Below are 24,998 nucleotides of genomic sequence, written 5' to 3'. Positions count from 1 at the left end.
GGGCCAGGGGGTGGCAGTGGGGTGGAAAGGGCGGAGGGAGAGAGAGAGGGAGAGAGAAACCCAAGTGGACTCCGTGCTGAGCACAGAGCCTGATGCGGGGCTCGACCTCATGACCCCGAGATCACAAAGAGTCAGATACTCCACGAACTGTTTCCCCTGGCGCCCCATAGCATCTCAGCTATTTTTAAGATAAAGTTTATGTTCTCCATTAAAAAATTCTCCCAGGGGCGCCTGGCTGGCTCAGTCGGTGCCGTGTGTGACTCTGGAATCAGGGCTGCGTGTTAGAGCCCCACGTTGGGTGTGGAGATTACTTAAAAATAAAATCTTAAAAAAAAACAAAAAAACAAAAACGCTTACAGACTCAACAGCATAGGAGAATCTCATAAACCTCCTCCAACTTCTAGACCGCCTTCAGCCACAGTGCACGTGGTAGAAGGCCTGACAGAGAGGTGGCTGCTGGGAAGGTGCAGAGCAGGGGCTGAGTCAGATCGATCGGTGTTCAAGTACAAGGTGGCTCTTAAGGGCCGTGTGGGATCCTGGGCAGGTCACCTAGAGCCCCACGGGTGGGTAAAGTGGAGACGATAGTATTTCGCAGGCTTGTTTTAAGAATGAAATGAGAGCGTGTGTATAAGGGACCTCAAGCCGGTGTGTGCTGCTGCCATTCCGAGAGATAGTAATATTATCGCAGGCGAGGGGCCCTTGTTTCCTATCAACCAGGTTTCCCCTGCAGACTCTGTCAGGTTTGGCTTTGCGCCCCTAATTCAGTCTTATCTACTGATTTGACAGCTATAAATCTATTAAAAGACTTCATACCGCAGCTTAATAACTAATTCATACTGGCCTTTATCCCCAGAAATACCTCTTTAGTGAGCTTTCTGGAATTCTGATTTTTCTATTTTAAACATGAAGGGCTTTCTGTTTGTTGACTATCACATGATTTGGTCATATTGAAGTGCATCATCATCATCTTCTTTTTTTTTTTTTTTTTAAGATTTTATTTATTTATTTGACAGAGAGAGGGAGAGAGCACAAGCAGGGGGAGCAGTAGAGGGAGAGGGAGAAGCAGGCTCCCCGCTGAGCAGGGAACCTGATACAGGGCTCGATCCCAGGACCCTGAGATCATGACCTGAGCCGAAGGTAGACACTTAACCATCTGAGCCACCCAGGCGCCCCCTGAAGTGCACCTTTTTCACTGGAAAGTTCACATACTTCTGGTCAGTGTTAGGTGGGACAAACGCCTGGGTGATGTGGTCACTTGAGAACACTTTCAGTCCTTTGGGATCCTTTCCAGAATTTCCGCCCTTTTAGAGCAGATGAAGGCGTATGCTTCTTCAGCAGAAGAGTGCCTGAGTGTATGAACTTGAGGAAATGGTACTGAACTGAGGGGAGGTCAGGTCCTCTGTTCTCCTTGAGGGGAGAGAAAGTGAGTTTGGGGCTGGACACAGTTCATTGAGTTGCTAACAGAGGGTTGGCCTTGGCCGTGTTGTTTCTCCAACAAGGTGGGGGGAATATTTTGTCCTCAGTAGAGCCACCTAATGAGTAAAATTGGGTGTGAGTGGTATAGAGTTAGAAAAATGGTCATTTCAGGAGCTTTTGTTGATGCAAAAATATTCATGGAAAATGGTAAATAAGGAGGAAGCTGCAAAGTATATATTTTATACAAGCATTATTTGATGCAAGCGGCAAGATTCTGTTAGCTGTGGGTTTGTTTTTGATGAATCTGTGGGACTTACCCTGTGATACTTGTTTTTCTCTGTATGTGAGGGGCTCAGACACCTCTGTGTCCCACCTGTGTTTACCTTAGTTAGTGGCCCAGGCCTCCTCCCTCCCCCCGTCCCTCTCTTCCCTCCCCTGCCCGCCACCGAAAGCCTGCTGGGGGCTCCCGGTCTCCTTAGCCAGCACTCTGAGCCCCTCACATAGGGCTTCACCGAACTTCCTAACAAGGAGGGAAGCCTGCGCTTGGGTTCTCTACTTCCCTGCTCCCCATCTCTCTTTTCTCACCTCTTACTGTCAAATACAGCTCAGTCAGAAAAAGTCATTAAAATGTACAGTTGCGTGACGAATGATAAAGATTGTGGAGCCGCCATCTGGGTCAAGAGATAAACTTGATGTCCCTGAAAGGCCCTCTGGTGGGGATCACTGGGGCCTCCATGTTTCTGGAGCCCCCCCGACTGAACGGTGTGAGCGGAACTGCCATGGAATGTTCTGTCCTTCCTGCTGTACTCTCCACCCTTGCCTGCCATGACACCACACTGTCCTGGCTGTTCTTCCTCCTTGGTCCTCCTTCTCTGTGCCTCGGTGGCCCTGGCTCACCCCCGCAGACCTTCATGATCAAGAACCCAGGTTGGGTGTTGAGTGAGGACAGTCGGAGTCACCCAGATGGGCCACCTGCTCAAGGCCTTGGCCATGACTCGTGATGTAGTGTTTCCTGACACCACTTTTCACACCAAATAAGTCTTTTTTTCTGACACCGAATCTGTGTAGTTTTTCCACACCGAGCAGTTCTCTAATTGTCTGACACCAACGAGGTGTCCAGAGGTTCAGCTCTGTTCCGACGCCAACTCCTGTAGTTGGCACAGACCCCCAGGAGAAGGGCTCAGTCCCACGAGACTGCCCCCGCTGCGGACACCCGCCACAGATGGGGCTCCCAGGTGACCTGCACCAACTGCAGATCTGCCGCCTCGGGCTCATAATTCTCTAGAGCAGCTTACAGAACTTGGGAAGAGTGCTCTGCTTGTGCTTAGTGGTTTGTTGTAGAGGATACAACTCAGGAACAGGCAGAGGGAAGAGATGCGTACGTGGAGGGCAGGATCCAGAAGAGTCTCAGCGTGCTGGAGCCTCTGTCGGGGCGCAGCACCCTCCCAGCATAGGTGCATAGTCAGCAGCTCGGAAGCTCCCTGAAACCGGCATGTGGGGGTTTCCATGGAGATCTCATTATGTAGGCACGACTGAATTGAAATCATTGGCCATTTGGAGGCTGAACTCAAGCCTTAGCCCCTCTCCCCTCCCTAGAGGTTGGCGGGGGTGGGGCTGAAAGTGCCAACCCTCTAACAGCCTGGTTGGTTTTTTCTGGTAGCCAGCTCCCATCCTGAAACCATCCAGGGGCTCCCGCAAGTCACCTCATTGGCATAAACTCAGGAATGGTTGAGAGGGGCTCCCTGTGAATCACAAAAGACACTCTTGTCACTCAGGAATTGCCAAGGAACTGGGTACAAAGACCAAATACATACTTTTTATTGTACCACACTCATCTTTTCTGGGACTCCGCTTCCTTACCCGTAAAAGTAGAACATAGTAACACATCTGCCTTATTCGTATTTTGGGTCATAATTAGGTTAGGATCAGTGACGTTACACACACACACACACAGTTGGCACAACGGGGATTCCACGGAGGGTATATGCCACTATGGTCAGTATTATGATTGTCCCTTTGGTACTGGGGCCACTTGAGCACAAGGCCGTGCATGGTGTGGACTAGTGGCCGTGAACTTCCTCTCTCATCCACGTGTGAGCTGACATCAGAGTGAGCCACAGGCCCCAGTGGTTCGGGAGCGATTGCAGTGCGAGCCTAGGGCTGAACCTGTTGACAGCCGTCTCACCTGTGGTCAGTCCCGCAGACATGTATTGAACACCTGCTTTGTGCAGGATTTGGGAACCGAAAGCACAGGGCAGGTCGGTGCAAGCTGCTCGTGCTTTGGTAAGCGTGCTCCGTAAGATCAGTTTTGTGTGAGGCCTGGTGGAACCCGGGCAGAGGGGTAGTAGATGCCTCGGGGCAGAAGCCTGGAGTGGGAGTCAGCAGGGGGATGTTTGGAGAAAAAGCCAGATGCCAGCTGGGCCTTGAAAGATGAGTGGGTGCCCAGTGGACACGGAGTATGGAAGGGTGGGTAGGGCACGTTGCTGGACAGCCCATTCGCTGGGACCGGAGTAGGGTTGTAGACTCGGGGCCTGCCGGGGCTGGGCAGCTGAGAGGATGGGCGGGAGACGGGGCGACGGGGCAGGTGGTTCTCTTCCTCAGCCCCAGCTGACTGTGTAGTTGCTTCAGGGCACTTCTGGAACAGCTTTTCAAGGGCAGCTAGAAGCTGCTGCTGCTGTGTTGTTGTTGTTTTTTTTTATTTTTATTTTTATTTTTTTTTATTTATTCGACAGAGATAGAGACAGCCAGCGAGAGAGGGAACACAGGCAGGGGGAGTGGGAGAGGAAGAAGCAGGCTCATAGAGGAGGAGCCTGATGTGGGGCTCGATCCCATCATGCCGGGATCACGCCCTGAGCCGAAGGCAGACGCTTAACCGCTGTGCCACCCAGGCGCCCCTGTTGTTTTTTTTTTTAAGAAGTTAGTTTTTTATGTCCCGTCTTCTGGTGTTTAAATGTTGGCATGTTCAAATTTGTTTTGACTGCTGTTCAAGTCAAACCTGTTTGTGGGCCAGATATGGCCAGTAGGCCTTGGGTTTGCACCCTCTGGGCCACATCCTGTTGACCTGTTATTGGAGTTACAGGGGCTCACCCCTGTACGGACTGGTGTGTCACTGAAAGAGACAGCCAGGAGCATGTGTGTGAGGGTGGATTTCCTCTGTCTTCTAGCATGAGGAGGGGCTGCAACCTTGGGTGTTCTAGGGGCCAGACCGGAAGCATAAAGTGGTGGGGGTTGTGAGACGGTAGGGCGTGGGGACGGCTGCGGCAAACTGGAAAGATTGTGGCTGATAGAGTACATGTCCCAGTAAAAGCATTAAAAAAAAAATTAATCACCATTGTTGACTACAAACCCCCAAAACCCAGTCAGAGGGCACGTCTGTGTATTCCCCCTGATGTGAAGGATGAACCTATAAGCCTTGATTTTTGTTTCATGGACACGGAACTCAAGTAATTGATGCTGACAGACACCTGCGCTGGTGAACCTTTAAGCCTTTTAAGCTGTGCAGAGCAGTGTTTATTACAGAAAAACTGGAAGATACAGATAATAAACGAAAAAGATAAAATCATGTGATGATCCAAGACAAATGAAAACATAGGTCTACCCAAAAGCTTGTAAGTTCATACGAGGGTTATTCAAAACAACGGGAAAGTAGAAACAACTCAGATGTCCAAAAACGGCTGGGAAGGTAGGTAAAATGTGGCGTATCCATATAGCAGAACACGACATAGTAAGAGAAAGGAGCGGAGGGTTGATACGCGCTCCAACATGAGTGATCCTTGCAAGGGGGAGAAGCCAGTCACAAAAGACCACACACTATATAAGTCTATTTATATGAAGTGTCTAGAATAGGAAGATCCACAGAGACGGAAAGCAGGTTAGTAGTGGCTGCCTAGGATTCGGGGAGGGATGAAGAATTACCTGCTAATGAGTTTCTTTTTGGAGTGCTGAAAATGTTCTAAAATTAGATCGTGGTGATTGAATTGTACATTTTAATTGGTCCGATTATATGGCATATGAGTTATATCTCAGTAAAGCTGCTAAAAAGTCATCCGTGATACGGCCCGTTGGGATAACCCCTTGGAATACTTGGTGTCACCTTCCAGACCAGGTAGACCAGCTCTCCCATAGACGTGGATGTTGTGATGTGTGAGGCGGGAAGAATGGAACCATCAGAATCCTGCTTTTTCACTTAAACTATTTTAAATATATTCCATGTTAAATGTACAACTACATAATTATTTTTAATGACCGCATAGTTTTCCATTGTGGAGATACCATTTTATTTCACAAATCCCCTGTTTGTGAGCATTTTGTTTGCTTCCCGGTTTTTGTTTTTTGTTTTTTTGGTGGTTTTTTTTTGCTATTTTAAGTCCTATCATGAACATCCTTATACTTAGACCTTTCTGCGCTAGTATGATATTTAAGATGAATTTCCAAATGTGGAAATCACATAGACAAACAACATGAATCTCTTTAAAACTTTCGATGCGGGGACACCTGGGTGGCTCAGTCAGTTGGGCATCTGCCTTCAGCTCAGGTCGTGATCCCAGGGTGCTGGGATCAAGTCCTGCATCGGGCTTCTTGCTCAGTGGGGAGCCTGCTTCTCCCTCTGCCTGCAGCTTCCCCTGCTTATGCTCTCTCTCCCTGTTTTTCTCTCTCTTGACAAATAAGTAAGTAAAATCTTAAAAAAAAAAAAAAAAAAAACCTTTGATGCGTATAGGCCTTTGACCATATTTATATTTTTTACATAGTCACCCCTAATGTACATACAGTTTTGTTTGATGTCTGGCCTCAGCATTGTATCATAAAACGTTCCCCCCACTTCTGAATAGTCTTTGGTTCAGAAAGTACATTTTATATTCTTCTTTATCCCTACAGCACCGTACCCAGAACTGAGCATTTTAACTAAACACTTCCTGGTTTGAATTTGTGAAAAATTTGCCCTTGCTGCACATTGGCCACAGCTAAAAACTGTCCTGCGGGCAGACGTTTCTGGACAGAGTTTTGTAGTCGGTGCTCGCAGCTCCCCGTGAGCCCCTGCAGAAGCCCACCCCAGGGGTTCCTGCTGCATAAGCTCGGTACCTTCGTGATGAGATGATGAGAACGTTGCTTTTTTTGCATCTTTAGAAAGCAGAGATGGCCCTTGAGGACCCCCACCAGGTGTTGATGCACAGTCAGCCTGCGCTTTAACAGTCTAGTGTGTTCTCTGGGTTCTGTTTCCCTGTAGAGATTGTAGAGGGATTCTGGTAGGACCCAGGCTGTCAGAGGCCCGTTGTCACACTAGAAATAACAGAAGCATCAGTAAATATACAGGGAACGCTAACCGTGAGCCAGGTGCAGGGCTCGGCTCTTCACGTGTGTGGCTCCCTGACCCCTAGAAGAACTCCGTGAGGCGGGGTACCGTTCCCACGTGAGACACAAGTGAAGTGGCTTGTCCCAAGTCATGGTTGGTTAGGACCCAGTCAGGCTGTGGGATTTAATCACTGTGCTCTGTTCCTCTCAACAACTAAGATGGGAGTTAAATCTTTGAAGCCGTGGGTATATAACCTCATTTGCTTCTCAGAAAGTTTAGGAGAAGATCCTCTAGGTTTTAGCCACACAGAGCCTTGAAAGACCACGCGTAAGAAAGAGCACGAGGTCTGGCTAAGTGTGTTGTCCAGGTCTGAAAACAGTGCGCTTGTAATGTCACACATGAATGAGGGGATGTTGGAGGGGATTTCACCCGTTTCAGTACATTCTGGACTCCTGGGGAGTGTTGTCCATGCCAAGGTGATCTGAATGTATTTTTAAAAGATGACAATAGGATTCTAGGTGGTAATTAACGTGCATGTCCTTGATGGGCCAGCCAGTTTGGGTTTCCGTAATAATTCATTAAGAAATGACAGCATGGTTGGCTAAAATGTGAGTTTTGCCGCGGTGATACATCAGGTGATAGACGTCGTACGCCAGTACCACCTCTGCCTTCCTTCGTGGGTCCAGTACCCCTGGGCCATCAAGACGAAAACCATCAGAGAGGCTGGGTATTGTGCTCCTTATTTTCAAAATCCTTCCATTGCTTTTAGGGCAAAGGATGAAATAATTCTTTCCAAGTGACTTTATCTTTTTCTTTAGGATTTGGTCAACACTGGACTCAGCACTTTCTTTTTCTTTATTGCTTCGATTGTACTGGCTGCTTTAAACCACAAAACCGGAGCAGAAATTGCTGCCGTGGTAAGTGGACTCAATTGGTTGAAACATAGGCTGATCTGTAGCCCTGTGACTCGCTCCCCTCTGTCCCCTAGCATGTGTCCTGCTCATTCTTCTTTAGCTTTTTCTTTGCTAATGATGTTGTTGCTGAGCCAGTGGGGGTCCTGGTTCCTTCAGTGCTGTAGTTCTCAAAGTGTGGTCCCTGGAATAGCAGCCTCCGCATCACCAAGGAACTTTTTAGAAATGCCATTCCCAGGCTCCCCCAGAGCTACTGAATCAGAAATGCCCCCCTGCCTTTTAAAGATTTATTTATCTAGTTGAGAGAGAGAGAGCACAGCGGGGAGGGTCTGAGGGAGAGGGAGAGAGAGTCTCAAGCCCACTTCACTGACGCGGGGCTCAATCCCACGACCCTGAGGTCATGACCTGAGCTGAAAACAGAGAGTCAGACGCTCAACCGACTGTGCTACCCAGGAGCCCCCGAATCAGAAATACGTTTTAACAAGCCCTCCAGGTGATTCAGGTACACACTCAAATTTGAGAATCACCCTTTTAGTCTGTTCCCAACAGAGCCCTGGATGTCTGTTAGTGATGTTGCTTTTGAGGGCCTTACCTGTCAGTGTGGGGATCTTAATGAAGGAGAGGGCAGTCCCGACACCATTTAGCAGTCAGATGACTTTTTTTGCTCCTCAAGGTAGAATGCCTTTGGGGGTAGGGTGGGAACCAGATCTTCTAAGACTTTGGTTCTCTGTGCTTTGCATTTCTGTATTGTTCTGTATTTATAATGACTATGTAGCCCTTTTGCGTGGTGAAGGACAGTTTGAAAGGTTTGTAAAAAGCACTAAACCGGCTGTTCTCCCAGGTACCACTCAGTAGATTGATGAGTCATTAGCAAATTATTAAAATGCTGCTGCTGCTTACCCAGAGCTGCCCGCCTGGAGCCGCCCAAGGGGGAGGCAGCCAGCGGCAGGCGGAGGCTTGGGGGCTGTGATTTGGAATGTCAGGCAGTGCGAGACCCTCATTTTCTGTCTATTTGGTATTTTGGTTACATTGTACTTTCTTACCTGAGACCAGTGGCCATGAAAAAGAGGCACTTCTGTGATGTGTGTGTGTGTGTGTGTGTGTGGTTCTTAATAGATCCAAAATACTTCCAGAGAAACCTTAGGCTGTCTGCAGGTCAGGCGGGACTTTATGTTGGTCGTGTTTAACCGCACACTTGTCCGTAGTCTGACAGCCAGAGATCAGTGGGTCTGGGCGTGGTGGGTAAAGCTCGGGTCAACGTGAGCTGCTGGGAACAGGTTCTGCCCAGACACCCTGTCGGCGGCCGATGTGTCCGAGGACTAACAGTGCCTGTGTTTTGTAGATATTTGGCTTCTTGGCAACTGCGGTGTATGCGGTGAACACATTCCTGGCAGTACAGAAGTGGAGAGTCAGTGTCCGCCAGCAGAGTGCCAGTGACTACATCCGAGCCCGCACGGAGTCCAGAGACGTGGACGGTCGCCCCGAGATCCAGCGCCTGGACACATGAGCCCACCTGCCACAGCCCTCCTCCCTCCCATCCTCATGCCCATCCTTTCCACCAACTTTTCTTTCCCTCGTCGCGTCAGATTATCCTGTGATTAAGTTGAATTTCGTCCTCTTCGGTAAAAGTTCATTCTGGGAAAGGGTTTTCCGAGTGGCCCTGTTGGCCGGTCTGTGAGGCAGGGAGGCCCGGTAGCCAGCTTGTTGAGACAGAGGCCGGCGGGAGAGGCCCGCAGCTTCTGCAGCACCTGGTGGCCGTGGGAGTTGCCGGCCTCACTGGCTGTCACGGCTCCTCCAGGTCCTTACTGTCCCCAAGCACAGGCTTCATATCAGACTCTGAGCCCCCCTGTCATAGGTTTTTGTGACAAGTCAAGACTTTGGATTAATGGGAGCTGCTAGGAGGGGTAAAAAATCAAGGAATGAAGGTGCAGGGTTCAAGAGTTAGCAGCAGTTGCTGGGCAGGCCCCTCGCGGGTCCCGGGGCAGCGTGTAGTCCTGCCGCCTGGACCTTCCCTTGCTCCTCGTCTTCCATCCCTGGGCCGCCGAGACAGCCAGCTCAGGCCCGGAGCGCCTCGGGAGATGCTGAGGGGTTGGCCACGGGTGTGCTGCTGGAGCTGTTTGCCGGGTCTGGACTCTGTGGGGATGGGAAGAGCTGCTGTCCTCTTGGCACAGCGCGGCAGGCCTGCTGCCATGCGGGAAGGTCGCCCTTCATTTCCTGCCCTGCTGAGAAATCACTCGATGGCTCCTCCAGTGCATCACCTCCCCGAATCCACGTCCTCCTCCAGGAATACGGGACCAGCTTGTTTTCCAGTTTCCTACCCACCCTTACGCCTTGGAGGCTGAGTTGCAGACTTCCTGCAATTTGGCCTTCTCAGGTGAAAGTCACACACACAAAATACAATCCATTCCAACAGCCAGAATTCTTGCCCCTTTGCTGGCTTCATGAGGACCATAGGTGGGGACACACCTCTGTTGCAGGGACCTGTGCAACTTCATGAATGCCCGGGGACAGCTGTAAAGTGATTCTGAGTAGGTTTGTCTAGGGTTTGAAAATACTTGAATTTCCACCACGACATGTGCTTTCACTGATGTTTTGGGAGGCGCAGGGGTAGCTTTTGTGCCTCAGGGTCCTAACCATGAACACTGATCTGGGAAGTTGTTGGGGAAAATTCCAGTTCTGTCGGGTTTCGAATGATTCTTGAGAAAGTGAAGGTTATGTGGTGAACGTGTTCAACGAGCCCCTCTGATGCTGTAGTGTTTTTTTGTTCTTTGTGTTTTTCCTGTTGGAGACGAATTGTATCTTTTACGGAAAAATAGTTTTACCTTGTTGGGTTTTCCCCCTCTAAGCTGTTGTTAATGTTTACAAACCTTCTTCTCGCTCTACTCTTCTGCGTGCAGCTGTCCCCCTGGGAGGAGACCCGTCCTGCTGAGGGGACAAGTGTGCGGCCCGGGGACAGCCCCCGCGACCTCAGCTAGCGGTGACCGATGGCAGCCGTGGCCGGCCGCCGTGTAACGGGGGGTGCGAACGCGAGCGTGTCGGGCGGTGGGGAGCACCGTGTGCGTGAGAAAGCCTCCAGCCCTGTGCGTGTGGTGTCGCCTGCTTCGTGGAAGAGAGCATCTGATTTCCCAGCGCAGGTCCCACTGCTAGGCCGGCGATTCCATGTCTGAAGGGTCGGGGCGATGGGTTAGCCCCCTGGACCAACCACCAGTACGATCCGAATTCTGCTGCGGTTCCTGTCCAGGGCAGCAGCCCGGGTCACACGTGGGAGCTCCTTGTCTGCGTCTGGGGTGGCGGTCTGCCCGTGCTGACCCCCTGCTCCCACGCGGGTCCCATTGAGCCCCCTGCCCGCGTGTGTTGTGAGGCAGCACAAATCATGGCTCGCAGACTTTGAACTTGGTAGATGTAGTGACTTGGGAGGAGATTATGACATCTGGATTTTATCTGTTCATTTTGTGTATTTATTTTGCATTTGTTGAGTGTGTCTGCATCGTCAAAAATGGGCTTATCTCCCTCTGAGAGTTCCAGTTAGACACAGGGTCACAGAGACTCAGCTTTGCATTCAGCGGGCCGCTTGGAAGGACCACCCTGAACTTTATCAGAAATCTGCTGGGAATCATGTTACTTGGCCTCAATAAAAAGCCGCCTTTGAAGTGAGATCGAAAAAAAGAATACCACTCGGGCAGGATCGTTGCCCAAGTTTTCCCAAGTCACTGCAGTAAAACCAGTTTATCATCTGGTGAAAAAGGACCTATGGGTCTCCTGAGGATGTGTTGAAACCTGCAAGAAATGGTTCTGAAGCCCATCGAAAGTGTAAATGCTTACAGTTGATAAAAAGTGATGGCACCTTGTGCCACAGAGGGACCCGGAGTCAGTTTGCGTCGTAGCGTTAGAATCTTTGGAATTATTTATGTCCCTGTAACTATTTAATATCCTTTGTGCCGTGAGGCTCCCCCGTGGTTTTTGTAAATATATTTCTTTGTATTTAACTAGCTCCCAGTACAACCAGCAGCAGCCAGGCCCGCTCTCTAGTTCTCTAACCTGGGTGACACGGGGACGCAGACCATCGCGCACGGCGGTGTGGCGGTGAGCGCTCATGGAGGGAATTTGGCTGTCTAGGGCGAGTGTGATGACGCTTGCATTTTCCTTGTGTTGCCTCTGTGTACAAACAAGACAATCTAGATTTAGGGGGCGCTTAACAGGACTTTTTTTTTTTTTTTTTTTTTTTTTGGAAATTGAAGGAAGCCTTTTTGTGCATTTAATAGTTCCAGTGTGGACCACATCCATTTGGTTTGGGGCATTTTAAGGCTGAGGCCATCTTGGTGTTTCTCAATTTTCTGGTAGGATGATGCTGGCTTTCAGAGTGGGTGCCAAACTTGATGGGAACTGCAGTTGCTGTGTAAATTGGACTTTGTTCCTGGAGACGAGACGGTATGGTTGAAATCCGCAAGCATTTGGTGGGACCTCTGGTGGTTTTAGATGGATGCAAACACTGACGTCTTCAGAGAAAGTTGATCTTGGCACTGATTTGGTTGATGTGGTATTTTTTCCCTCTGATTCTCCTGTATCCTCCTCTCTCACTGCTGAAGGCATGGAGGGAGAGGTCTTTCCCTTGCAAACAGACGGATGACAGTCACGGAGGCCTAAAGATACTTTTTGGCCTCACAGACAGCCAGGGAAGGACGAAGGCAGTCACAGATTAAATCACACTTCTGTGAGATTTTAAAGTATTTTATTTTAGATTTTTTTTTTTTTTACTTTGTGCAGCAGCACTTGTCCAAGAGAGATTACGTTTGCCTAGCAAAAGGCAGGGATAGAGTAGCCTGTCCAGTCCCAATGCCTTGTCTTCCTCAGCAAGCCGAGCTGAAGTGCCAGTGTGGGCAGAGGCCAGCCTGGCCACACCCAAGCCAGTGGGGACCCAGCCCGGCTCTGCGGGCTTGGCTCTGGGAGGCAGTCTGCACCCCCAGCCCTCAGGGCACCATGACAGTCCCCTGGCAGGGACGCTGTTGCCTGTGGGTAGGCGTGAGGTAGGTCTGATGTGTTGGAGGCTTCTGGTGAGAGCTTCTGACTCCACTGAAAACATGTCTACTCTTAAAATTTGCAGTTTCATCTGCCTTTCTTTGATGCTTTCTTAGTGATTCAGGCTTCAGTTAAGCCACAGGCAGTCTCTTGGGGAGAGGAGGCACTAACTCTTTGCACACGTCTGTGAATTCTTGCTTGCAACGAATAAGTCTGGAATAATGCCTCCATGTGTCACGGCCTGTGTGTGGGCCCAGCTCACCTTCTCATGTAGACACTCTTCTGCTGTTTGGGAAGAAATTCCTCACCTCTCCATGTGTTTAAGAGGTGGACCGAGTTCTAATCTCTGGCCGTGCAGGATTTTCTGTGGGTTCTCAGAACTGGCCCTAACAAACGAATAGCATGTGGAGGCAACGTGTGGCCAGTTTAGTGATTCTGGAAGGCAGTAGTCCCCATTGTGCCTCCGTGTTCAAAACCAAGCAACCATGAAGTCATCTTGCCACTTGTCATTTTCTCCATATCTTGTTTATAAGAAAATAATGACATTAAACAGGTAGCAAAAGGCAAAACAAAATAAAAAAACACTTTCCTGGCTGAAGGCTGTGCCGATTGATTCTAGCAAAAATAAAAAGTTGCTTCTTGCCCCAGAGACTGCCATGAGCTTGTGAGGTCCCCAAACGCTTTTTTAGTTCCTAGTGAACTTTGCAGAACCTAGGGGTTCTGTCTTCGAGTCTTTCTTACCTTATCACCACCCACTCTGAGGACCAGCCAGGCGACAGGCTGGAGAGGTGGGAGCAGGGGCAGGGCTGGGAGGTCAGAGGAGGGAGGGGCTCAGCACACCCAGACTGTGTCCCCGGGGACCCTTCACCACATCACACGTGGTGACCGACCCAGGCCATTTTGAAAAAATGTACTTGGTGAACTACCTTCCTATCCTTTTGCTTTGGAAGAAATGAGGTCTTGTGTTCGGAATCAGCCCGAGAGCAAAAGTTGCATGTCGGGACAGTCTGCCTTGGCGCTCTGGATGGGCTCCCGGTGTCTCCTCGAGTCTGGACAGGGGGACTCAGATTCTGGTTTGGGTCCCTGGAGAGGATACAGGTCTAACGCTGCCTGTCTTCAGCTTTGTAAACCTTCCTGGCTTTTTATAAAACCTTGTGTTTCCTCTCCTCTCAGCAGATACTGTTGAGATCATAAGAACTGTCTGGTTGAAAAGGTGATTTGAAATATTTGACCCTGTACATTGCTTTTATTTGAAACCATCTCTGACAGAGAACACCCCCTCAATATCTGTTAGATCTGGAATTTTCTTCTGAAAATGAATTTTTCTGGTGGACTTTTCCTTACACCAGTAAATGGCATTTATACACTCTTACACTTGAAACAGAGGAATGGGTCCTGATGTGTTTTCCCTTCTTGGTCTAGATTACATTTTTATTCCATTTGGATGTCATTTCTCAACCTTGGGGATTTTTTTCCCCCTTTATAGTTTTTCTTATTCCATAAACAGTAAAGAAAAAAGTTAACCTACAAGCCCACTGAGCTTGAATCAATGGCAACTTGCCTAGAGTAAAATTTAGATTATGGGCCCTTTAATAGTGCATCTTTTTCATAGGGTTCGTTTGTTGTCTACATTTTTATGCCAAGACTTTAATTCAGGTGACTGGCTTATTAGACACCTGGGAGTGGCATGTTTTCTTTGGGATGTATTGTACAGAAAGGCCAAAGAGCCTTCATTACGGGGTTAATAGCCTGGACTGTAGTGAGCTATCCGAACTTTTATGGTTCTAATGGAACTTGTCTCAAATGACCTTAATCAGCTTTGTTGATGGGATTAGGGCGAGGCCCAGAGCTTCTTTTCTTAATTGTGCCTCAGAGGAGAAGAGGTGTGACACAGCTGATTCAGGGGATGGTTTGTGTGCGACTGGGTGGTAGTCTGAACCTGTCAAATCTAAGTCGTCTTTGGAGGACACTGCTAAACCCCAGTAGGAAGCACCCCGTTTTACCAGGAAATGAGGACAGTGTGGGGGCCTGGTACCCACGCCAGGTGGGGCAGGTCTAACTGATGGCTGCCTCCCTCCGTGGGCCATTTTGCTTTCCTGCCTTTTCCAGAATCAGTTTTTCCAAGTTTTGAGACTCTGTTTGCCTCTCTGCAGAAGCGAGGAAGGCAAATCATCAGGGCTTGAAGGGAGAACTGGCTGATCCAAGGGCTGGGGGAGGACCTGCTCCCCCAGGGGGAGGATGAGGGCAGGAGGCTTGGATGGACCGCCAAGCCGGCCCAGACCCACACAGGGGCTTCCTGCTTCCAGTGCTTTTACTCTGTAACCCATTTAAAAAATGAGTTTTCCAATCCTGCCTCATGATGAAACTGATGTAGTGGATAAAACCAGTGCTTTTGTAACTTGATTTTGATGTGGGTCCCTCAGAGAGAATGTAGGGACCGAAACTATTTGTATATGTTGAAATTTGTAGGGGTTCAGGAACCCATGGCAAAAACACTTAACTATTTATTACAGGTATGACTGTATGTTTTTTTTCCCCCCAAAGTAGGTAATTCTGTCTTTGTATATTTTAAGACAAATAATAATCGCTTCACCTTCGGTGCCTTCCGTGTGTCAGTCACATAAACACTTGTCAATCATGGAATTGAAAAGATGTACATTTAGTTAAACCAGATGACACTATTTTTGTAGCATGATTTTAGATTGTGTCCTTTTAATATTGCTTTTAGCAATGATGGTTTTGAGGTTTGGCCATTATCCCTTTAAACTTTGTTACGTATTTTAAGAAAGAAAAAAAAAAAAACCACCTTGGCTATTCCTGTCTTCTCTCTGCTGCTTTCTCCCCAATGACTTGTTTCGGCTTATTTCAACAGTCTGAGAGTAAGAGTATATTTCTGTGAAATAATTATTAATCAGTATAACTGCGATTGGCATTTTTAACGCACTTGTTCAGTTAGAGAGAGCCACTGCTCACCTCAGACCGAAAGAGGGAAGTGGTTTCATAGAAGAATAGATAGCCGCGGTGCTCTGACTTTCCCCTTTGGGTCTGAACGGCGAAGAGCCCCGTTGTCGCAGGCTGGTGAGGCCAAGGGCCTTCTCCGGCCAGGTGTCTCCCAGGACCAGCGTAGGCCACCCCTCCCGCTCTGCTGCCGGCTGCCCTCTGCCCTCGGGAGACGTGCTGCCCGGGCTATGTATGCGTGGGGTGGGCTCGCTGGCCCTTTCTGGTTTTCTGCCTGGACAAATTTTAGATGCCCTGCTGTGAGGAGCTTGATGAAATCGAGACTCGGCTAACACCCTAGCTGCTCCTTGGGCTTTCCTACCCCTGTGGGACGCGGGTTCTGTCTGGTCAAGAAGAATCTCGAGTAAACTAGCTGAGCTGTTGCAACATGAAGGAATGGATTTATTGAAACATAAGATTGTACCTTCTTTTTTGTCCTTTTGAAGGGTCAGAATATGTAATTATTTTAACAAAGGAAGTCGAGTCAGATGGCTAATAACTCCAGTATGATTATTCATTGGTACTTGGCCCAGTGGCACTTTGGGGGGGGCAATGTTAATTTAATAACTATTACATTTTACTTCTTAAAAGTCTATTTCCTTTACTAGCTTGGACATAGCTGTGGGGCATTCTGAGGTGATGCCCACTGGGCACACGTTGGTTTATGCTGTTGGCTTCTCAAACCCTGGCTTGTGGGTTTGACTCTATCCACTTGGGAGTGGTTTTGGGGCCCCAAAGCCTTTGCTCCTGGTTCTTTGTCCCTGACAGCAGACAGAGCCTCACATTGCCCTCAATTTTGCCCCTTTATTTCTTTTGAAGGACCTGTTTTTCATGGTACTTGTCCTGATTGTTTTCATAGTGTTCAAATCTGTATTTTTGTATGTAGAGGGAAATAATTTTCTCAACACTAATCGCTAATAAATATTGTATTAAATTGTCATGAAGGAGTTCTTGTTTAATAAATGGACACGTAAAAGTGGCATCGTCTCTTCCCTCACTCAGACTTCCCTTCTGTCCCTTCAAAGGCTGTGGACCCAGTTCCCGGGACAGGCCTGGGAGGTGGGGGCTGAGCACAGTCCGGGTCCACGCGAGCGGCCATGGAATGGGTGTCGACAGGCAGCTTGGCTGGCTTAGTGGGGCAGGCAAGGTGGAGCAGAAACTCCCACCGTGTATCCCTCTCGGCATCTGCTCATCAACTTTCAGGCAGGTTTTCGAATGCGTGTAAAAGTTGGGAGAATGCCTGGGCCAAATGCCAACCCAGCTTCCTCCCAGGCTTCAACTCCAAGGTCCCTTGTGCAACCAGTTTGCAAACCAGGAGGAGTGCCCCAGGTTCTGGCTATCTCAGGGGTGCCGTGGGTTGTTACCGTGACACATAAGTGAGACATAAGCTCCCTCAAAGGAGCTCTGGTGACCGGGGCAAGTTCCTGAACCTTCTGTTGGTTTCCTGGACTTAGTGACCCAGGATCGTGTGAGGACTGAGGGAGAGTACATGCATCAGATGCTTAGGGGTGCGTGGCGTGCCGCTGGTGCGGGTGTGTCTGCTGAAACCCTGAGCTGTCAGGACTCACCATCGTTAGGACTCGTCTGTGTTGAACAGGACGCTGGATTGCACTAGCTCTGGGAGGTGTGAGGTGTTTTCAAACACATACACTCCAAGCACATAGTCAGTCTGGTTTAATCCATTATGGCTTTTTTCACATGCAAGAGAAGAACAAAGGTTACAAATGCCCAAGACATGGGTCCAGATCTGGCTCATTCATAAGACCTCTTGGGACAGAGGAAATGCCATTTAAAAAGCTACTTTTGTGTAAAAAAAAAAATACATATAAAGTTATAAAATCCCATTGAACATAGACACACAGCACATGTGCTTAGGTGAACACAGAAGGCACATCTCACCTCTCGAGAGGCGGTCAGGAGACCTGCTCTGGTGTCGAGAAACATATCATCATCCTGAGTGCCCGAGAGCCCCTCGCCGGCCGGTGGGCCCCCGGGAAAGGGTTCGGCTGGGCCTGCCCAGCCCCCCAGAATGCTGTCAGTTATTTTGTGGTTAGGTACCCTTGATCTTTTGGATCTGGTAAGCTAATCTCCAACTGTCATGTCACCTGGCGAAGACGTGGCTCCCCAGGGTGGGAGACACCGTTATGGGCACCGTGACCTGCTTGCTCCTAGATGAGAGCAAAGGTCGGTTTTCTCCCTGCTTCAAAAATGAAGAGGGTATTGGTGCTCCGTGAACAAAAGAATCTTGGAAGGATCATTCTCGACAAAGTGCCTGGCATGAGTGGGACACCAAATGCAGACAAAAATCCCTGGGGCCTAGCAGGTTGGCCCCGTGGTGGCTTCCGTCCTACTTGGTTTATGCTGTTGGTGGGTCTCCAGCCTGAACTGCTTCCTGTGATGGAGGTAACAAGGCTCTGTGAGCTTTGTCCCCTTGTGCTTATTTTTGGCAGAAAGGTTACAAGGCTTAAGGTTTGTGGGGCAGAAATGAGACGTGGCAGAATATTCACGATGCCCCCGTGTGTGCAGTGGTTAGACGGGTGCCGTTTTGTATGCTGGGCTTGGGCAGGTCACCTTGGGGCCATGAGGAGGCCAGCTCCGTCAGCAGCTGATGCTGCCGCTTGAGAAGTCACCGCCTCTCTCCCAGCACACGCCGTGCCCTGACCACGGCGGCAAGCCTGGTCCGAAGGTGCGGCAGTGGGGGCCCGCGGGGCTCGGGTTGCCGGGGCGGGGAGGACTTCAGTCAGAGTCAGAGTCGGAATTCTCTTCTGAAAGTCAAACAGACGGGATGCTTGGTGGGAGTTTCCAGGCCAGCGGTGCCTGGAAGCTGTTTCTGGGGAGACTGGCTGGGTTTCTAGCTGTTGGCTGGAGCCCCGGGCTCAGGCCGCTCCTGTGCTGACTGCGCTGTTGGTGGTGTCAGCTTGGTGTGAGGGCTGGCCTGGGGTCTGGGACCCTGCAGGGGCAGCTGCTGTCACCTCCGGGGCATGGTCACATGGAGCGGGGAGCCCGGGTTCCCTGGGCCCTTCTCACCTGGGGATGTCAGTGTGATATATCTGCACCCCAAACCCCAACTCTACCGTGCAATTCAGCAAGGCAGGTTGGGGACGGCTATTTTCTGGCACAAGAAAGTAAAATATACTAGAAAATCAGGAAGCTTCTTTTTAGGCACCTTATAGTTTCAATCCCTCTTGCCCCCAATCCTAATTTTATATGGTGATCGGACACATTTTATGACGTTAAGGGCCTCTCTAAGGTATGACTGAAGGGTTCCTAGAAGTCCAGTACTGAAGAGTACTCTGTAGAGCCTTCTGGAACCCCCCACTCCACGGAGGAAAAGCACCCAAGTCACTAACCCTCCTGCCTCAGCCCCAGTGCCAATTGCTATTTTCAGGGAGGGACACCCCTTTCCTGACCAACCTCTGTCTCAGAACCCCAATCTGTCCTCACACTGTTGCCAGGTCATGGATGAGCTCCAAGAGCCTCTGTAAACCCTGACTTCCCTAGCCCTGTGGCAAGGGCTAGACTGGTATGATTTTGTAGGTTTGCTGTATTCATTCTAACACATGAGCTAGGAATCATTTTACAGCAAAAAACCATCATACATATATCTCCAGGTCCCAAGGCCCATAATACTCAAACATGTTTCCACTGCCACTTCCTGCTTGTTCACTGGGGTGGTGGTCTAGAAGCACTCATGGAAGGCAACTGGTGGCAGGTCACAAAGGTCTAAGGAAAATGTCTAGGGACATTGAACGTAGGAGTGGCTGAAGTGCAGAATGAGACGAGACGAGCCTCATATATTTTTAGCAGAAGGATGGCTTCTGCTGGCTTATAAACCTGAGCTTGTGTGGGTATCGCAGATAAGGACAAGAGCCTGGTTCTCTGGCCCCTGAGCCACAGGCCGGTGAAACTGGGCAAGGGGGCCTTGGGTTTCAGGGCAGGTGGCTGCTCTGCAGCCCAGGGACTGGCTGCCTGGGGGGCTCATCAGGGAAGGTCTCACCGAGGAGAAGGTGCCAGGCCTGCCCTCACCTTGCCTTTCCTGGAAAGGCAGACGCCCTGGGGAGCCAGCCTGCTGTATGCAGTGCCCCATGAAGGGACAGAACCAGGCTGTGAACACACATCCTGCCCATATGGGAAGAGAAAATGCTCCTCCAGCCTCAAACTGGCAAGTATCCCTAAGGGAGAGCAGGGTCCCCAGCAACAGTCCTGGGTTGAGAGGCTGGGTTCCCAGGTGAAAACCCCCAGGGTGGCCACCCACCTTCCGCCTTGTTGGCTGTGTTCTCTTCTGCAGAGTCCCCTTGTTTGAGGAATTTGGCGACGTCATTAAAGATCAGGTAGAAGTCAATTGCAAACACGATGGTGGCAAAGAAGCCAAAAACCTGTGGGATAGGGGACAGGGTGGATGAGACCTCATCAGGAGCTAGGAGTGCCTGGTCCCAGAGCCGGGGGGAAGTGGAGAAGCTGCCACCCCGCTCCATCTGCTGGGTTAAGGAGCTCGGGTTGGCAAACACACCCCACCCAGTACGGACAAGTAGGAAAATGAGCTGTTATCTTGGTTGGGTAAACAGCCTTCAAAACTTGGGGCAGATTAAATCTCCAGTAAGAGGACTTTGGAATCGCTGAGATCCCCGTGACAGCCCAAGGGGCCTAAGCGGGGACAGACTCTGCCCCAGATGCTGAGTGTCCAAGGGGCATCTGGGTCTCCATCAGGGCAGGGGTGAACTTAAGGGGGCATCGCTGGGCAGCCCCTTCCAGGGCTAGGGTGGCTACTCACCCCAGCTGCTTTGGAAGCCCCGTCTGAGTACTTGGCGACAGCTGTGATGGAGATGGCGAAGTAGATGAGAGCAGCTGTGACACAGCGCAGGAAGTCCTGGGGAGAGATGGGTGTGGTCACTGCCCTCGGCTCCCAGGAGTGGAGCACAGCTGGGAGCCCAGACTGGGGCAGGGGCTCAGAAGGACACCAGGTAGCAGGAATGGGCTGGAACCCACTGTTCCCAGGGGATGACTGGCCCCGTAGGCTAGACACACACCTAGCACCCGCAGTCCAGCATCCCCAGGACTTGGGCCCTGTCCTGGCCCCACCTTGCACGCCCTGGTTCTTCTCCCACCCCCATTCCTGCCCCTGCCCAGGTGCCCCTGGAGGCTGCCAGCAGCTGAGGCTGCCCTGTTCCCGCTCCAGCTGGCCGTCCTTGCCCAGTGGACAACAGGACGTGGGCCAGGCTGCAGCTTGACCTGTGGCTGGGCCCCTACGCATATCTCCTCATTCGGTGAGAAAGACATTGGAAACCTTTCACCTGCTCCCTGCTAGCTCTCCAATGGGGAGACCTGGCCCTGGGTCTCGCGGTGCCACATCCTTGTGGCAGATCCATTTGTGTATCATGGTTTCTGCTCACCTGTACCTAAAAGGGGGATACAGGGTGCAGCCCATCAGGAAGCATATTGGATATGAAGTCAGGAGGCCAGGGTCCAATCGCAGCTTTTCTGTCCCTTCTCAAAAAACAAAGTTTGGGGGGGGGGCTCTGAGGCTTCCCAGGTGACCAAGCAAGTTGCCAGATGGCTGAGGTCTGGGTAAGCCCTGCAAGTCCTCAGTTAACCTGTCCTGCCCTTGTGCAAATGGCTTGAATTCCTGAGGCTGAGGCTCATTCCTCCAGGCCCAAATGGGAGCACCAGCGCCACCTGCTGGTCAGGAGCCAGGATGCCAGCTGGGGTTCCGCGCCTCACCCAGGGACCTCCCGGAGGTAAGGCAGCGGGCTCTGGGTCACATGGCTGCCGAGTGGTGGGGCTTGGCTCCAATCAACTGCAAACAGCCCCTCTGGCGCACGGAAGAAAGGGTGAGGGCGGAAATGCAGCCAGCCCCTTCGTCCTGGGGCCCAGCCTCACCATCATGGGCCAGCACAAGCCCTGCCACTTGTCGTTCAGCTGCATGGCATCTGCAAAGAGGAAGTAGAGGGCCAGCAGGAACTCCAGCAGAGGCGCTGCGAGGAAGGCAGATGCAGAGGATGCCACATAGCAGACAAAGGTGATGAACGAGAGACCCTGGAGGTGAGGGGAGGAAAAATCAGAACCTTTGCACATCTCCTGGCCCAGGGCTCTGCAGCCAGGGACGGAGGACGCCCCAGCAGGGGAGGCAGCTGCCAGGATTAGAACCCCATCATGGGGCCCTGGACCACGTGCTACCCCAATGCCTCTGGGCACAGCTCTGCACCCTGATTCTGTGCCAGCGCCCTGCCAGGACCCAATCAGGAAGCCCCAGCTTCCCACACGTGTCCAGCCCCCCAGGAGGCTGCCTCGTGCTGCTGCTCACCCCGTGCCCCCCACCCCAGCAAGCTCTAGGCAGAATCCACCCAACTCAGATGGTGCCCAGCAGGGCAAATCAAACCTCAGCCGTCTCAGAGGTAGCTCACGAAGCAGGAACCATTTCAAAAAATTACACCCAACTCCCAAGAATGTAAATTTTAGCTGAAAAACTATACAAGTCTTAAACTTTACTTAATGATATGCATGCTGAAGTGTTCAGGGTTGAAATGTACTGATGTGGGCAATTTATTCTGCATCAAAAACGAAATTGGACTAGTGGACAGACAGATGGATAAGATAATGTGATAAAGCAAATCTGACAACAGGTTAACGACTGTACAATCTAGGCGGTGGGTATACGGGCATTAACAGTGTAACTCTTTGGGTTTTCTACGTTTGCCAATCCATACGAAGAAAAAAACCTCCAGGAGGGGGAATGTTGACCCTGACACTTCAGGCCCTGCCGCCTCATCCAGCCAGCCTTCGTGCAAAGGGAAGGTGCTGACGCCCCCGTTAGTTCTGCAGACCATGTGACCTGCAGGGCAGGGCAGACCAAGATGAGGGGCTCTTCCCCCGGCCAGGGCCTGCGAGGCTTGGGGCATCCTCGCAACCACATGTGCACAGTGCTGCTCATAGCCCACCTCACAGATCAGAAGACTGAGGTGCAGACAGGGGAAGTGAGTTGCTCAGTGTCATGCGGCTAATAAAAAGGCACCAGAATTTGAACCCAGGGTTGGCTGACCACACAGCTGTAGTTCTTAAGCAACCCTGCCCTGTGGGTGCTGGCCTTCATCTGTCCTGATTTCTGTCACTGTGGCTGGGCGGGGTTTGAGTATGTCCATGGCTGAGTAGCTTGGAGTGGGGCTGGGAGGGCCCTGTAGGGACACCCAGATGCCCCACAGGAAACTCTGTGGCTGCTTCAGACAAATGAGCTGCAGAGATGCCAGGGAGTCCCCAGGGCACCCAAATCTGCCTTGAACATGGCCAGGAAGTAGCTGAGCTCAACTCGAACAGAAGGGAAATTAAGGCACAGAGGGGCCTCCCAGGGAAGCAAGGCATGGGACCTTGAGCCAGCCCTGTCCATACCTCCTGCTGCACTTCTTCCGAAGAAGGCTCTTCTTATGTCCCTCCCCTTCCAGTCCACCCCCCCCCCAAAGCCAGATTCTGGGGACCCCTCTCTCCATTCCTGTTTCCTCATTCCCTGATTCCTGGTGGCTACTTCCTCCCCTTTCCTGTCCCTGTCAGCCTCCCCACTTGCTTGGGCCTGGAGGCAGCCAGAGATGACCAGAGGGAGGGAAGAGTGACCAGAGTGGCTCCCCTTGTGATCAACTCTAACCCGTTCTTCCTCTCTACTTCTTCATCCTCCTAGATCTGGCTTCCTGACATCCAGCTACACCAAGGGCCCCCCATGAGGTGGGCTGAGTGGGGTTGGGGTTTGTGTCCCTTGCTGGCCTATAGATTTAAGGCTTCTCTGCAAAAATGGCTCCCATCAATCTCCAGGGTAGGACTGGGGTGACCAACCAGAGGTGACTCCCTAGAGTGTGGGCTGTCCTGGGCCCTGGTTCCTCACTTGGGAGCTGGGCTGGTGACCTCTGGGCTGACCCCAGGGGCAGAAGTGGCAGGATGGCCTCCTACCATCTGCCCTGGGCAGTAGGAGGAGAGGTCTGGGGCAGAAGCCTCTTTCCTCTGATCCCCACTCTCACTCTTCTGTCACCTGGCCCTCAAGTGACCCACCTGTCAAATCCCCTAGACGCCCTGGCCTCAGCTTTCATGTCTGCAAAGTGGGAATAACGACAGGGACTGCCAAACTGCGGGGGATCTAAATAACAAGAGCTGCTCCTTATCTTGCCTCCCCTGCGCCCGACGGCGCCTCCGCCGCCCCTGGCCCCGGCCCCTTCCCCGCAAGGAGGCCCAGCACCGAGTCCCCCGCCCCACCCGCGGATGGTGCGGGAGGTTTCGTAGTGTCCCCAAGACAAAGGCCTGATGGGCCGGGGTGGGGGTTGCGGGAAGGAGGAAGGAGCTTGGCGGGGGCGGGGCGGCTGGATCCGAGCGAGGAAGGGGAGGAGGGGGATGAAGTCACCCCGCTGGGCTCCCGCCCCCGCCCCCTGCACCCGGGGGGAGGGGTCTGCGAACACACCCCGCACTGTGCTGCCCCGACCTCACCCAATCCCGGGGGTCTCCTTCCCACTTCCCCGCTGTTCCCCGTGTCGGCTGGCCGGAGTCCACCCCGTCCTCCGCCCGGCAGCTCAAGGCCCGGCCGGCCCTCCCTGCGCCAAGGAAAGCGGGCAAGGGCGCGGAAAGCCCACCCTGGCCCCGACCCGGGCGTAGTGAAGCGCCGAGCTGGTTGATTCCTCACGGGGCGCAGCCGGGGACAGCGGGAGGGTTTGCGGAGCGGAGTGCCCGCGACGGAGGCCAGAAGATGTGGGGCCGCGGGCTGTTCCGAGGGCCCAAAGCGGGTGGAGGTGCCCGGGGTCACACAGCGCCGGGCTGAACTTCCAGGCGCTCGGCCGTCGCGTCGACGTGCCCCGGCCCCAGGCTTCCCGACCGGCCCCCCACGTTGGGTTAGGGAGCCTGGAGGGCCTGTTTTCGGGCCCCTCCTCGCCTCTGCCTCGCGCGCTGAGCTTCGGCGCCACCCGACGCCTGGGGAAGTGCGCCCAGCTCCGCCCGCCTTCCGCGGCTCCCGGGGCTCGGCCGGGTCCGGGAGTCCCGACGGCGCCTTCGCCGCCCCGGCCCCGGCCCCGCGCCGCACTCACCGACTCGGCCAGCAGGAGGCGGCCTTTGAGCGAGCAGAGGAAGGCGCGCGCCGGCAGGAGGGCGCGGAGCCCGGGCATCGCTGCGCCGGGCGGGGAGCGGCCGGCGCGCGCCGGGGCCGGGTCGGGGTCCGGGTCGGGCTCCTGGTCTGGGGGCCACATGGCGGCGGCGGCAGGGACCGAGGCGCGGTCCCGCTCCCTCACCCCGCGCCCGGGAGGGAAGCGGAAACCCGGGCTGTGCGGAAGGAGAAAAAGGCGAGACACGGGAGCGGGGGCGCATCCCCCCGCCGCCCCGCCCCCGCCCCCGCCCCGCCCCTCCTGCCC

The 24,998-nt window shown here is 52.2% G+C and overlaps 2 protein-coding genes across 2 annotated transcripts in view; one reads left to right on the top strand and one right to left on the bottom strand.

The window, feature by feature from the left end:
• Positions 1-16,610, top strand: part of CMTM4 (CKLF like MARVEL transmembrane domain containing 4) — a 65,031-nt gene extending 48,421 nt beyond the window's left edge. Inside the window, exons 3-4 of the mRNA XM_040633401.1 lie at positions 7,525-7,623; positions 8,960-16,610. Of these exons, the coding sequence (XP_040489335.1) occupies positions 7,525-7,623; positions 8,960-9,124 (264 nt within the window). The 3' untranslated portion in view covers positions 9,125-16,610. The remainder of the gene's footprint in view (positions 1-7,524; positions 7,624-8,959) is intronic.
• Positions 16,611-17,289: 679 nt separating this feature from the next.
• CMTM3 (CKLF like MARVEL transmembrane domain containing 3) lies at positions 17,290-24,836 on the bottom strand. The gene is made up of 5 exons (XM_040633402.1): positions 24,678-24,836; positions 21,508-21,663; positions 20,402-20,497; positions 19,886-20,006; positions 17,290-18,395 (listed from the first exon to the last, which is right to left on the bottom strand). Exons 1-5 carry the CDS (start codon positions 24,834-24,836, stop codon positions 18,367-18,369), a joined length of 561 nt encoding a protein of 186 aa, XP_040489336.1. The 3' UTR covers positions 17,290-18,366.
• Between the last annotated feature and the right edge of the window lie 162 nt (positions 24,837-24,998).

Source organism: Ursus maritimus, unplaced genomic scaffold, assembly GCF_017311325.1.
Source record: "Ursus maritimus isolate PB19 unplaced genomic scaffold, ASM1731132v1 scaffold_19, whole genome shotgun sequence".
NCBI lineage: Eukaryota > Metazoa > Chordata > Mammalia > Carnivora > Ursidae > Ursus > Ursus maritimus.
The sequence above is the reverse complement of the archived record's forward strand: the minus strand, read 5'-3'. Positions and strand labels throughout refer to the sequence as shown.

Coding starts and splice junctions, on each gene's coding strand:
- CMTM3 (XM_040633402.1), bottom strand. CDS start 24,836: ATGTGGCCCCCAGACCAGGAGCCCGACCCGGACCCCGACCCGGCCCCG. Junction 21,664..24,677: donor GCCTCCTGCTGGCCGAGTCG/GTGAGTGCGGCG, acceptor CCTCACCTCCAG/GGTCTCTCGTTCATCACCTT. Junction 20,498..21,507: donor GCTTGTGCTGGCCCATGATG/GTGAGGCTGGGC, acceptor ATCTCTCCCCAG/GACTTCCTGCGCTGTGTCAC.